Source organism: Naegleria fowleri (genome assembly GCF_008403515.1).
Source record: "Naegleria fowleri strain ATCC 30894 chromosome Unknown tig35, whole genome shotgun sequence".
Classification (NCBI taxonomy): domain Eukaryota; phylum Heterolobosea; class Eutetramitea; order Acrasida; family Naegleriidae; genus Naegleria; species Naegleria fowleri.
The window spans coordinates 626299-639582 of NW_025407967.1; the positions used below are offsets into that span (position 1 = coordinate 626299).

The 13284-nt window shown below is 38.5% G+C and overlaps 4 protein-coding genes across 4 annotated transcripts; 1 reads left to right on the forward strand and 3 right to left on the reverse strand.

Annotated features, from left to right (window-relative positions):
* Nucleotides 1-329: 329 nt before the first annotated feature.
* On the reverse strand, nucleotides 330-1961 carry FDP41_003939 (uncharacterized protein; the record flags this gene model as incomplete). The annotated part of the gene is made up of 1 exon (XM_044707298.1): nucleotides 330-1961. The coding sequence occupies one exon, from the start codon at nucleotides 1959-1961 to the stop codon at nucleotides 330-332; it is 1632 nt and encodes a 543-aa protein (XP_044561999.1).
* A 1325-nt stretch (nucleotides 1962-3286) lies between these two features.
* FDP41_003940 (uncharacterized protein) lies at nucleotides 3287-5722 on the reverse strand (the record flags this gene model as incomplete). Its single annotated transcript, XM_044707300.1, has 1 exon — nucleotides 3287-5722. The coding sequence occupies one exon, from the start codon at nucleotides 5720-5722 to the stop codon at nucleotides 3287-3289; it is 2436 nt and encodes an 811-aa protein (XP_044562000.1).
* A 1269-nt stretch (nucleotides 5723-6991) lies between these two features.
* Nucleotides 6992-10468, forward strand: FDP41_003941 (uncharacterized protein; the record flags this gene model as incomplete). Its single annotated transcript, XM_044707301.1, has 1 exon — nucleotides 6992-10468. One exon carries the CDS (start codon nucleotides 6992-6994, stop codon nucleotides 10466-10468), a length of 3477 nt encoding a protein of 1158 aa, XP_044562001.1.
* Nucleotides 10469-10529: 61 nt separating this feature from the next.
* On the reverse strand, nucleotides 10530-12734 carry FDP41_003942 (uncharacterized protein; the record flags this gene model as incomplete). The annotated part of the gene is made up of 1 exon (XM_044707302.1): nucleotides 10530-12734. One exon carries the CDS (start codon nucleotides 12732-12734, stop codon nucleotides 10530-10532), a length of 2205 nt encoding a protein of 734 aa, XP_044562002.1.
* Between the last annotated feature and the right edge of the window lie 550 nt (nucleotides 12735-13284).

The following is a 13284-nucleotide window of genomic DNA, read 5'->3' on the forward strand; positions in this document are numbered from 1 at the left end:
ATGATTTTAATAAATAAAGAACACAACACGTTCCTCGTGAAGGGAGGGAGAGGAAGCAGCGGCGTCGAAGTACGAATTTCTCGGTTGTCCAATATTATTGTGCGTGTGTTACTGAGAGGATGTGGCAGGATGAGGATTTTAAACAATTTTTTTGTGAAATTTGTGATTCACTGATTACGATAATGGTGAAATCCTGAAACACACAATCCGGGATCATTCCTATCTCATCTAGGGACATGAATCATTGATTTAACCAAACGACCAGTGCCTTCAGCTCATTTCACATTTAATCATTGTCACAGGAAGACAATTTATATATCAATATAACTTTATTGAGATGGTTGTTTGTTGTTGATGTTGGCAATAGGTCTTGGAGTGGTGATGTCAATAAGTTGGGTATTGCTTGTCGTGGGTGTCGTGACAAGAGCGGGATGAGTTGATTGTGTTGAAGAGTTTGTCCCTAAAGATGACGCATCATCTGTAGTGGGGGTTGCTGTAGATGAAGATGGCTGTGGTTCTTCAAAGTAAATATTTGGAATAAAACCGGCAGACGAGTTAATAATTTTGAGGTTCTTCTTATCAAAGTTTTTGACAAAGTTATAGAAATCCATAGTGAAAACTGAAACACGCCATGCATGCTTCTTCTTCTCGACAGTGACTGGATTCTGGGTAGACAAAGTCTTGTATTCATCATTACAGAGCACAAGCTTGCAAACCTTGTCTGGAAAATTATTCTCAAAGAGTGGAACATAATAATTCAAAATCTGAGTTCGATTCTTGAAGGCGTTAACCAAAACATATTTTTCTCCCTTCCATGTCACTGTGTACTTTTCTAAATCTCCAACTGTTGCATCTCTTCGACCAGTATTTCTCAATCTTGTTGGATGTTGCTGTGGATTTCTAATATCGCTCTTAACTTGCTTCTTACTTTGAGGTGGCTGTTTGGTCAGGGTATCACAACTCTTTCTCTTTTTCGAGCACTCTTTACTCTCTTTTGTGTTAATTTGAGAGGCGGATACATGACCATCACAGGCTAACTGCTTCACAGATGTTGGTGATGTCTCAGCCATTCTGGACGATCTGTTCGAAGATGTCGAGTGGCTGTTGTCCAAGCCTAATCTTGGTGAATTTTCGCTATACAATCTTTCGAGTTCTCTTTTCAGCTCAGCATTCTCATTGTGAAGACGTCTAATCTCTTGCTCTTGCATGTAGACTCTTCTTTCCAGACCCTCTAATATGGGTGATTCGTTGCTATTTGAAGTGTGTTGAGATCTGCATGAGTTGTGATTTTGAGGCATGGATGAAGATGGTTCATGGTGCTGATTAATCATTGGTTGGTAGTGTGGAGGTGAGGTCATGTGTGACACATGAGGTGGTAACAGATGAGGGGGTGACTTGGTAAATTGTGGTTCGAACAGTGGTCGGTTTGGCCAATGATTCTCACCATTCATGAGTTCATTCAAATTTGGAAGCTTTTCAATTGTGGGTGATTCTGTTACAACATGTTGAGGTTGTAACAATGGAGTGTATGTATTAGGAGAGGATGAAGACCTGACAACAGCTTGGTTGATTTCAAATTGCAACAATGGTGAAGAAGAGCTTGACGACGAGACTGAAGAGATTGAAAAAGGATTGGTATGTACATGAGTATTCGTGTTGTTTGAATAGTGAGAGTGGTGATGGTGGTGATTGTGGGGAGTGTTCAAACTTGAGGCACCGTTTGGCGAGTGGTGAGATGGACTCGTCTTTGCTTGGTAGTGGTGATAGGGAGGAGTATTCGTATTGGTGGATTCTATTGTAGAATGCTGCCGAATGGATCTCTGCATCATCATTGTTCGTTGTTGTGGAAGTGGACTTGTTAAGGCTTGATTCTGAGAGTAGGATGCAAGAAGGTGATGTTTGCTTTCATGAGGTTGAGAATGATGAATAGGAGAAAGGAAGGAAACTTGAGGAGTCGTCATGGTATGCATCATCATCTTTACTACTGTAATAGGAGAGAATAAATATCAACGATCAGGTTCTAAGGTAAGGCTTTTTTTTGTGTATTTTGAAATTTCCAAAATTGGAGATGCACCTCTTGTTTGTACGCACCGAATAGCAGCAATGGGGGATACACACGGGTGAAAGAGTCTTTTGGACAAATTTGAAAAAGATTGAACTTGGTGTGCGCAAACTTGTGTTCTTCTTTTGAACAGCCAGCTGGTCTTCTCTTTGAGAGAGGTTTGAGTTGTTTTTTTTGTGGTGGTGGTGCTAATGACCAATTGATGGGAAGGGTGGTGTGTGTATGAGAGAGAGAACGGTTGTTGTTGAAGTTAACTGAAAATTGAACAAGTGTTATCCGAACTGCGAGTCTGTTTCCAAACGAGTGGTGGTGCGAAACGGAACGGAACTAGAGGAAAATCTTTTGCGTTTGAACGTTTCGCGTTTTGGTGATGGGGTGGTGGACAAAGTGCTTAAATGTCAACTATACCAATAATGAGTAGGTTCCTTCTTAAGATTCTAACGTGCAAGAGTTATGAACTTGTTAGTTACGGGAGAGAATTGAAAGAGAGAATTGCAGTTGAGAGTGGAAGTTGGGAGGTGTACCGAAATGGGAATTGACAGAAGTTGAAGTATGTTAAAATACCGTGAGGTGTGTTCGAAGCAGAGTAACTATTGGCCAGAGGTAGGCAGACAATGGTTAGATCCCGTATCTTCACCCAGAGGTTCTTCTTGCTCCAGTTGTTGCGTTTTTTTGAGTGTGTTTTCTGCCAGATGTCCTCGTTCGCTTTTTTGCGCAGTCAATGACATGTGAGACTCATTAACAATGTTTTTTCTCTCGTGATACCACAAATTGGAAAGTTGCAATTTGTTCATGAATTGTTTTGGAGAATGGGCCTTCCAAAGAATGACGTTGATCCTTGACTCAGAACAAGGAAGGCAGGTTTAGCTAACATTTTGAAATCTTGGAAACACGGATAACAAGATTATGGAAACAATAACTAATGCCCATATTCTCAAACTCAACATGACTTCTTCTCTTCTTCCTCTACTGGTAAGCTTCTGTCCATAATCTCGAGAGTTGAACATGCTTCGTTGTAGATGCTGACCTTTTCTCATGCTGATGGATCTTTGTTTGCATTGTTTTGGGAGCATGATTTTCAAAAATCACGCATTTTGAAAAAAAAAGGCAACTTCGTTATTTTTTATCATGGAAAATAGGAACATCGTCTGATCTACTGGATCAAATTGATCAAAATAGTTGAGAAATATGTCCGGTTGGAACACGCTATGGAAATAATTCGGTTTACTGTTTGAGTTTTTTAGAAGCTTCATTCTCTGTTGAGGATGAGGGAGGTTGTTTGCGCTTTTTGTCATTTTCATGCACCTGTTTGCATGATTCACAAATTGGCATCAATCGATCAGGAGAAAATTGTTGAGGAAGGTGATGAGGAAAAGTGTTTTGATAGGCATGGTAGTTCTGAGAGTTGATTGCATTTGTGTCTACAAAAGAAGGAGAGGTACTGGACTTGGAGCAAATGCAACACGTATATAAGGTATTGTTGGTTGGCTCAGAGTTGTCAGAGTGCATGTCTGTTTGTAAAGATGGAGCTAATAAATAGGATAGTTGCACTGAATAGTTTGTCGTTGTTTCTTTTTTTTCCTCAACGCTTTGTTCCTTCTTTTTCCTTGCATTTCGATATTTCTTGTGATAACAATTTGCGCATATTCGCTTAGATTCACCATACATTGGTATTTTCACATGAGGAAACACCTCTGCAAATGATGAATAGTTATTAGATGTTAATGTGTACTTAGTATTTTTGTCCACTACAGATTTGTCACAAATATAACATGAAAATCTTGAATCTTGCTCGTCTGTTGTGGTGTCAGCTTCGTTTGATTTCTTATTTCCACGTTTCTTTTTCACATTTTCTTCTGTGCTTGGCTCAAACACGCTTTCATCTTTCCTTAAAAACAAACTCGATGAAAGAGATTCGTTGGTGCTTGTGGTGGAAGGAGCGCATCTTATTCGAATTGGTGTTGAAGAGCTCGAGGATTTTTCATCACCAAACCCTTTACTAGGTGAATATGAAGACGCAGAAGTTTGAATTGAGGGAGGAATTGGAGAGCTTGATGGTTTTGAATTTTGATCCAAGTTGCTGACTGACGAAGGCTGTACAATAATGGGGGGAGGAAATGAGGGCGGGGCATTAGGAGCATTTGTTGTCTTAACCTTACTAGATGGTTGAGCTGTTGAGGAGGTTGAAGGCATCGAACGAGGAGGTTGCACATGTTGAACATGATGCTGGGATGGTTCAGTTATTACCTGATATCCAATGGGAGGAGGCTGATGATAAGGATAGGAATAAACAGTTGAAGTGTATGGTGTCGGAGTGAAAAACAATGGAGATGAATGCTGAGAAGAGGGATAAGACGGAACCGAACGACGATCTTTCATGTCGGTATTGCCATACAAAAATTCTATTAAAACATTTGTCGCTTGAGCAATGTCGTTGTACCCAGAAGGATTAGCATGAAATTCCTCTGTGAGCAAATCTATGAGAGAAGGAGCTGTTTTTGATGTTGAGGTACTTCTAGACCTAGAGCTTGTTGAAGGAACCTGTTTTTGCACTTGTTCTGTTTGAGGAAGATCTTCCTGCACTGGAGGCGTTTCTGGCTGCTTGGTTGAAGACAATGAGGACGATCCTTCATTCTTGTTGTTTCTTGAGGAAATTAATTGGTCTTGATGTGCTTTATCATTTGGCTCTTTTGATGCTGTTGATGCTGATCGGGGAATTAGTCGTGTTTCTACCTGTGGTTTTAATGGATTGTAGTGTTGATGAATTTTGTTTGCAAGTTGGTCCATTAAAACACACAAAGTGAGGGGTGGAATACTGTAAAGCTGTGTTTTTCCTGTTGATGTCGTGTAAGGAAGCAAGTGAGCAGAAACATTCGGAGGAGGTGGAATGGGAATTTGCGTTCCAGTCGGCGTTGATGACATATTTGTGGGGATGGTTTTTGTCGTTTTTTCAGATGTTGTTGTCGTTGACTGAGGATGAGAAGTGACATTATTAGGTTGTGGCGACAATGAAACAATAGTGCTGTTCCCACCACCATTTGTGGGTGTCGTTTGGTTGTTGATCGATGTGATGATGGTTGGGTTCTGAACAGAGGACGATGAAGAGGACGCCATTAACGAATTATTGCCTTGATCATCTTTTAAATTTGAATGATCATTAAATCCATCATGTTGAGGAGAGGGAGAAGAAAGAGCGATCGTTGAGGATTTAGAGGATGTATTGGCTATCAAGGTTGACGCTGATCCATTGCTACTACTCTGTTCAGAATGATGGTGTGATGATGATCCAGACGAAGAAGAAGGCTGTTGTTGAGGTATGGGGGAGCTTCCAATCAGGACTGCATGAGTACTTGTCGTTAAAGGAGAAGAACTAGGCATGGATGACGCTTGTACGTTCACCATCATCATGAGGTTATTGTTGTTATTATTATTATGGTAATGATTAGAGCTAGTCTGAGGAGGAGTTGAATGACTAAGAAGCGGATGAGTCGTTGAGGAGGAAGTGTTTTCTATCTGCGAGGGCGATCCCAACACGAGCATGTTGTTGTTGTTATTTGCATGAGGTTTGTTACTGCTGCTAGATGATGCATGTTCCTCATGCTGCGGTTGTATGGATGTCGAAGAAGATTGTAATTCTCCAGCACTTCTACTACTCATCATTTTTTCTATTCTTGATATTACTCTCAAAGGGAGAATGACAAGGAGATGCAAATCGTTGAGAGATGAAGTTGTACAGCGAGTGCCTGTTGAAAAGGGTAGTTAAAGTAATAGTATGTTTTGAACAAAGTCCTGGGAATGTTCAATGAGCAATTCACACCACGACGTCGTGGATGCTGCTGGTCTCAGAAGTAGTGGCGTCTGATCGCACAAGTCTTTGTTTGACCCAAAGATGTCTTACACTTGAAAAGAAATACAAACAGAGGAAAATAATATGAAATAGGTTTTTTTGACGACTGTTGAAAATTCATTGTTCTTTTACAGCACTAAACAGGGTGATGTTGACAAGTTGATGGAGGTCCCTTAATAGTCTTATATCCCCCAATTCGAAGAAAGGATCCTTGTTTCACCTTGACAAATTCGAAGAACATCAATGTTGTGTGTACTTTGAGCTGACATAAAATTGCTGTAGCACTCAAGCATTATTCGCAATTAGGGTCTGCCAATCGTGAACGACGGCGTTTAAAAAGATGGGTATTGAAGCTCATTCTTTTTACCATTTGTTGTCTTCAAGATCACTACAGATAGGGATAACTTGTAACTGGCATGTAACAAGCTGATAATCATTGCTAGTTTGGTACGAACAGTGAGATGCATGCGCCACTGAAGGGTACTTGCAACCCTCAAATGAACAATTTTTCTCATCTCGCATTGTCAATAGTAACGAATGGGTTCAACATCGAACGAACGTTTTCCGATCTTTAAATCGTTCGCGGTTATGGTTGGCGCTTTATTTTTTTATTAAAATATAAATTTATGAATCGAGCAATAAGACATGTGCGATCTGTTGATGCACCACTTGCGTACAACACAAAGGAAGATTCTTTTTCAGTAAATTGAGCATCCCCTCCTATGAATTGCCACACGGGTAGTTGTCAAGATCACACCCAAGCCTTCAAAGCGTGTGTGTGAATAGGACATTGAGAATGCATCGATGACGACCTTCACTTGTCAACTCGGTTGTCTTTTCAAAAAATTATCGTTCAGAGAGGTATGTGAAAGTGCTTGTTTCCCGAGAGAAGAAGAATTTAATGATGAATGAATATATACTTGTGTTAAACACGGAAACATGTTTGGACTTTTGATGATGACAACTTTATTTGTTGCATGGATAACGGTGTGGCTGTTGCTGTGGTTGTTGTTGTCGTTGTTGACATGAAACAGACTCCTCACAACAAATCAGAAAAACCATAACAATAATAATAACACAAAATGACCACCGATTATACCATTGTTGGTCTTTTACTCGCTCTTGTTGCCGTGGGAGCAGCTAATTTATACTTTTTTCTGACCAAACCTGTCCAAACGAATCACACCAACAACAACGACAACTCGACCAACTCGACTAACAAGGAAAAAAAGAACAAAGAAGAAGAATCTCTCAACAAGGAATTGACCAAAGCCCTTTCGGAAAACAAAACTCTCTCGGATGAACTCAAAAAACTCCAAGAAGAGTTGATGGAAGAGAATAAGAAACTCGCACAAGAGAAGGAAAAGGCTTCTTCATCATCGTTACAATCTTTTAAAGAAATTGAAACATTAAAAAATGACTTGGAAGAGAAGACCAACATGCTCGTGGAAGAGGCAAAGAAGAAAGCCGAGTCGGAGGTGGAGCAGAGAATCCAACAAAGAGTGGAGAATAAGATGAAAGAAGAGATGAATAGAATGCAAGAATTGGAGAAGAAGATGAATGAGAACGTTCAGCAAGTAAAATTAGACTATGAAAAAGAGGCCAAGTTGCAAAGACAAGATTTTGAAAAGAACTTGAAAGCAGTAAATGATGAGAAGAAAAGGCTCGAAGATGAAAAGACAAAATTGAGCTCAGATTTGAAACAAAAGGCTTCTGAATTGGAGTCTTTGATTTCAACAAAGGAAAAGATGCAAAATGAGTTGAACAATATCAAGAAACAACACGATGAAAAGAGTATGACCATTCAAAACCTTGAGAATGAACTTAAACATTTGCAAAATTCTATTAAGGAGACTTCCAGTGGACAACAAGACGCTCTTAAGAAGGTGGAACAAGAATACAACCAAAAGTTGGATGCATTGCTAAAGGAATCTAGAGAGAAGAGCAATCAAATCAAGTTAATTGACGAAAAATTGAAGGCCTCGGAAATGTCACTCGCTGAGCTGAACAAAACACTTTATACCGTCCATCAAGAACTTTCCAAAGTAAAAGAAGAAGCCTCTAAGGAGAGGGAGCACATGGCATCTGAAAGAGACTCTCTCAAGAAGCAACTCGATGAATCTGTAAAGTCTTTGAACGAATATGAACAAAAACTTGATGACGCAGGAAAGGAGTTGTCCACTCAATTGAGCACAATTCAACAGGAAAAGGAAACCTTGTTACAAGAGTATGACGCTGTAAAGAAGCAAGTAGAATCTCTCAACAAGACTGTCGAAGATTTGTTATCTCAAAAACATATTAGTTCACATAACCTTACCAATTTGCACTCCAAATTAGAGGAGTTCGAAAAACAAAACTCTCAACATCTCAAAACAATCCAAGAAAAAGAGAATGAGCTCGCGCATATTAAAGAAACCATGCAAAAAGAAAAAGAAACGCTCGAAAAAGAACTAAACTTGGCCAAGAAACAAATTGATGATTCAATTAAGAATATCAAATCACTCGAAGACAAATTGAACGAATCAAGTTCTGTTTCTCAAAAACTTTCAAGTTTGGAAGAAGAAAAGACCAAGTTGGTCCAACAATCCGAACAACTGACTTCAGAATTGGACACACTCAAGCAATCTATTGCCACACTTTCATCCGAGAAGAAGGTACTGAATGAACAAACTAAACGTCTCCAAGAATTGTTGGATGAAAGCGCCAAGCAAGTTGCAACACTCAAAACCACCCTCAGTGAAAGAGAAGAAGAGGTTAAAAAGTATCAAGACGAAGCAAAACAAGTCCAAGAAGAACACAAGAAAGCTCAAGAGCTCATCCAAAACCTTCAAAAACAACTCGAAGATGGAAACAAGAATATTTCTGCTCTTCAAACACTTCAACAAGAAAAAGAAGAACTCACCAAACAAATCTCACAATTGACTGATTCTAACAAGGTTCTCAATGAAAAGATGGCTACGCTCATTACTGAAAGGGAGGAAGCTATAAAGAAAGCACAGAGCTTGGAAGAGGATAAAAACACTCAAATCAAAACTCTTGAACAACACCTTTCTGAAAAAGAGGGAACAATTCAACAACTTCAAAAGGCTGTCGAATCAGCGTCCTCTTCATCTAATGAGCAGCTTGAGACACTCAAGGTCACATTGAACAAACATGAGCAAGATTTAGCCTCAGCCAAAGACGCCTTACAAAAAGCTCAATCCACTCTTGAAGAACAAGAAAAGAAAGCTGCTGAAAGCTTGAAGAGAGTTGAAGGTACAGTTCAAGAATTGACAACCGAATTGGAGAATTTGAAAGTAGAGAAATCCCATCTTGAAGATCAAGTTACCAAACTAGAAAAGGAAAAAAGCCTCGCTTCGTCAGCAGAGGCTGATTCATCTAAAAAGTTGTCCTCACTTGAAGAGGAACTTTCCAAAAAGAGTTCAGAAATTTCAAAATTGGAAGATAGCAATAAGAAATTAAGCCATAATGTTGCTGAATTGACCAAGAAATTAGAAACTCACAATAACAATAATACTGAATTGGCTCAAAAGGTTGACAGTCTTTCAAAGGAGAAGCAACAACTTTCAGAAGAAGTCAAGAACCTTAATGGTAATCTTGATGCAAAAACTATCGAGTTGAAAGAATTGAATGAAAAGCTTGAAAAAGTGAAAGGTATGCTAAAGGAAGCATTCGCAAAGGAATCAAAGCTCAAACAAGATTTCGAGCAAGAAAAGAACGCACTCTTGACAAAGATCGACACTCTTGAACAAGAGTTAAAAAATAATTCAAAAGCTATCGAGTTGAAAGAATTGAATGAAAAGCACGAAAAAGTGAAAGATATGCTAAAAGAAGCATTCGCAAAGGAATCAAAGCTCAAACAAGATTTCGAGCAAGAAAAGAACGCACTCTTGACAAAGATCGACACTCTTGAACAAGAGTTAAAGAATTCAAAAAAGAATGCACCTCCATCCATTCAAGTTGACACCGTACCACAGATGCCACCAACCTCTTCACAAGCCCAAATTGAAGAAGGCCTATCACCTGCTATGAGTGAGTCTTCTGTTACTTCGACCAAGTCATACGTTTTTGTACAAGAGCTTGAAGATATACTTGATGGTGTTGAAGATGGATCGATAACAGAGTTGGAATTTTCAGCAGTGGTTTGTGACTTTAAAGATTTAGAGCGACAACAGGTAATTGATCTTGGTGTAGTGGTGGAAGAATCAACACATTTGAAGAGCTTGGAAATGTCAAACAAGGGATGTGATGATTATACTGCCAAAGCCATATTCTCCGCACTTGCCAAGAATGAAAGCGTCACAACAGTGGATATGTCAAACAATACTCTCATCACTGATGATTCAGTTCCATCTTTATGCGAATTACTTGAGAAAAATAAGACTTTAAAGAGCCTTAATCTTATGGGTACATCATTCTCGGCTGGTGGTACGAGAAAGATCCTTACTTCGCTCTCTAAAAACTTTTCTCTTCACACCTTTGACTTGGATATCTATTGCTTGAACGAAGATGAGAAAGCCAAGTTTGAAAATCATCTCAAAAACAATAACAAGCATTAAGTGAATGTAGATAGATCAATAAAACGTAGCCAAACCTTGAATCCAAGTTCAAGAATTGATTTTATTTTTCCAGCAAGGATAAAACCTCATTCACGTACTCCTTGTAGTGTTTGTACTCTTCATGATCAGTTGCTTCTTCTGTGATATATTCGTCAAACGAGGAGTGAATATTATCAAGAATGGTCATATTCAAATCATTCTGTACCATGAAGATTTTCCTCCTTTCATCTTCACTGATTTTCAAGCCGGTGGCAATAAATTTGATGAGAGAAAGAATTTTGTTGAGCTTGCAAGTTCGTTCCTTCTCTTGAAGTTCAATTCGTCTCTGCTCGAGTAAATTCTCTTCCAAAACTTCAGGGATTGATGATAAATCGCTGGGAGAGGCAGGTGACTCTAAAACAACATGACTATTCATGCATTTTCTATAACTTGCTTCATCGTCGCTACTTGAGGCGCTTAAATCAAACATGGTATGTGTAAATTGCTCTACAAGAATGTGTAAAATTGATTCATTCGTGTTTTTCGTGAGAAAGAGTGCGTGTTCTGGTTTCCATTTAAGCCATTCTTTGGCTAGATCGTATCGTTCCATATCCACACACAAATGAATGGGCATCATTCCATTCAAATCATAAATATCCAGCCGTGCTTTCAAAAAGTGATGAAAATTTTGAATATTTGAAAATATTTCTGTGTCGAGTGGTGATAAAGGAAAATTGGAATTTTCGTTCGTGCAATTACTATATACAGAGAGGGCATTAATAATTTCAGAAATACTTGTGGGTTGATAGACTTTGCAAAGAGAAGAAGAACTCGCACACAACATGTGAATCACTGAGGCACCTGTACACTTATTGGTTGTGTTAATGATTTGTTCAACCTCATTACTCAATGCATCGGGTGAGCTTTGCAGTGAGTGAAGGCCCATTTTGTGGAGTATTATTCTCAGTGAGGTATAATCTAAAATTTGATGGATGGGACTCGAACCCGTTTCCATATCAACATCTGAAAACGTAAATAAAAAGTGTTCGAGTTTGTTAAGAGTTTTGTAAAGTAATTGTTCTTGCTTTTTCTTCTTATCAATAATTTTGAGTTTCATTTCTGGAGTGGCAAAGGATAAATTAGCCAGTGATCTTCTCAAATGTTGGATGATGGATGCGATTTGATATTCACACAGTGTAATGCCCTTCTCAATCAGGTAATCAATAATATTCTCTTTTTGAAGTATTACTAATGGAGCAATACAAAAATTCCTCTTAAACGAAAAATACAGAGCCCTATTAGGTTGTGATCTCAGTAAGAGTAGCTCTTTTTCTGAGCTCTCGGCAATATTCATCAGGTCCAATGATATGCTTCTACTGATTGAATCCTTCGATTTGGAGCGATTTTGCCTTAGGTTTGCTCCAAAATTTAGTAAATATTTAATGCATTCGAAATGGCTGTTGTGACATGCCCCTGATAGAAAGGTGTATTTACCTTGAATGCATGTATTGATTGGCACATAGTATTTTTCAATAAGTTGTTTGAGAAACGTCAATGTTTGTTCATCATTCATCTTTAAATAGGAGGTTGTCCCTGATGCAGAAGCTGTATTGGGAAGTACTAGCAGTGCATAATCAACGATTGCAGGAAAATCTTCTTCAGATCGTAACCGTTGAATAGGCGTTACTTTCTTTTTCACAGTATTTCCAACAGTTTGATTTTGTGACGCTAATTCTCCCGATGTTATGTCAATAACTCTCAAATGTGCACAATATTGAGGATACAGCGAGTCTAAAATAAACGATTTCAATTTTGATAGAGTTGGAAAATGATTAATAAAGTGAACTTGAGTGAGGTTTGGAAATTCTTTGCAAATATCAATGGTTTGTTTCATGGTCAATTTCGAGCCAATGGTGTGAATGTCTAAATAGGTGATTGTCTTATTAAAACACATTGGTTTCAAATATTTTGGTAGTAAAATGTTTGTAATTCTATCATAAAACTGACTTCCATCAATAACGGCATACCGGAATGTGATGACTCTAGAATGACGATTTTGTTCGTCCAATTCTCCATCAATTTCATCATCATCGCTTGTTTGAATCGGAATTGCAGCACGCTTCGGAAGAGGACCAAACAATAATTTCTTTGGTGGCTCAATTGCATAAAGTAAACTCCTACAAAAGGTCTTATTCAAACAAAGTCCTTTTTGCAAAATAAAGCTTAGATAATCTAGAAATGAGAATATATGGCATTTCGCTTCAAAAGGTAGATCTGAGAAGTTCATCTCTCTTGAATTGCATAATGCAAATGTAAGATCAAAGTAAGCCTTGTGTTCCTTTTCGAATTCTTGCAAGAATTTTGTTATGTACGGGTGTAATTATGTTTGAGTGGACTTATATGAATACAATTTTTGTTCTGTATCGGAAGTGATTAGAGTGGTGTAATTAGTATAAGTTACTTGTGATGATGATAATTCAATCCTGAACCGAACTTTTTTCAATCCGAAAGATGTACTAGTTGAGGACCAATAAATCAAATTGAATCCTCCTAAAACCCAATCCAATTCTAATCCGATGATGACTCAATGAGAAGGTGGTCTTTTCTCGTTGATGATGATGATGATTGCTTTTTGACAACGGTGTAATTAATATTAATCTGTGAGTTTTTTTTGTCAATTTTTTCGCTTTCATATTTCCATCACGATTCGGAAATTTCTCATTTTGAAACCTTTTTAGGTCTCCTTTCGCTCATTTTCATGGCGACAACACTTTTGGGTTGTCTGCAAGAAGCAGTGATCGAAGAAAGATGACCACTCTGCTTCCAAGAATACCTGT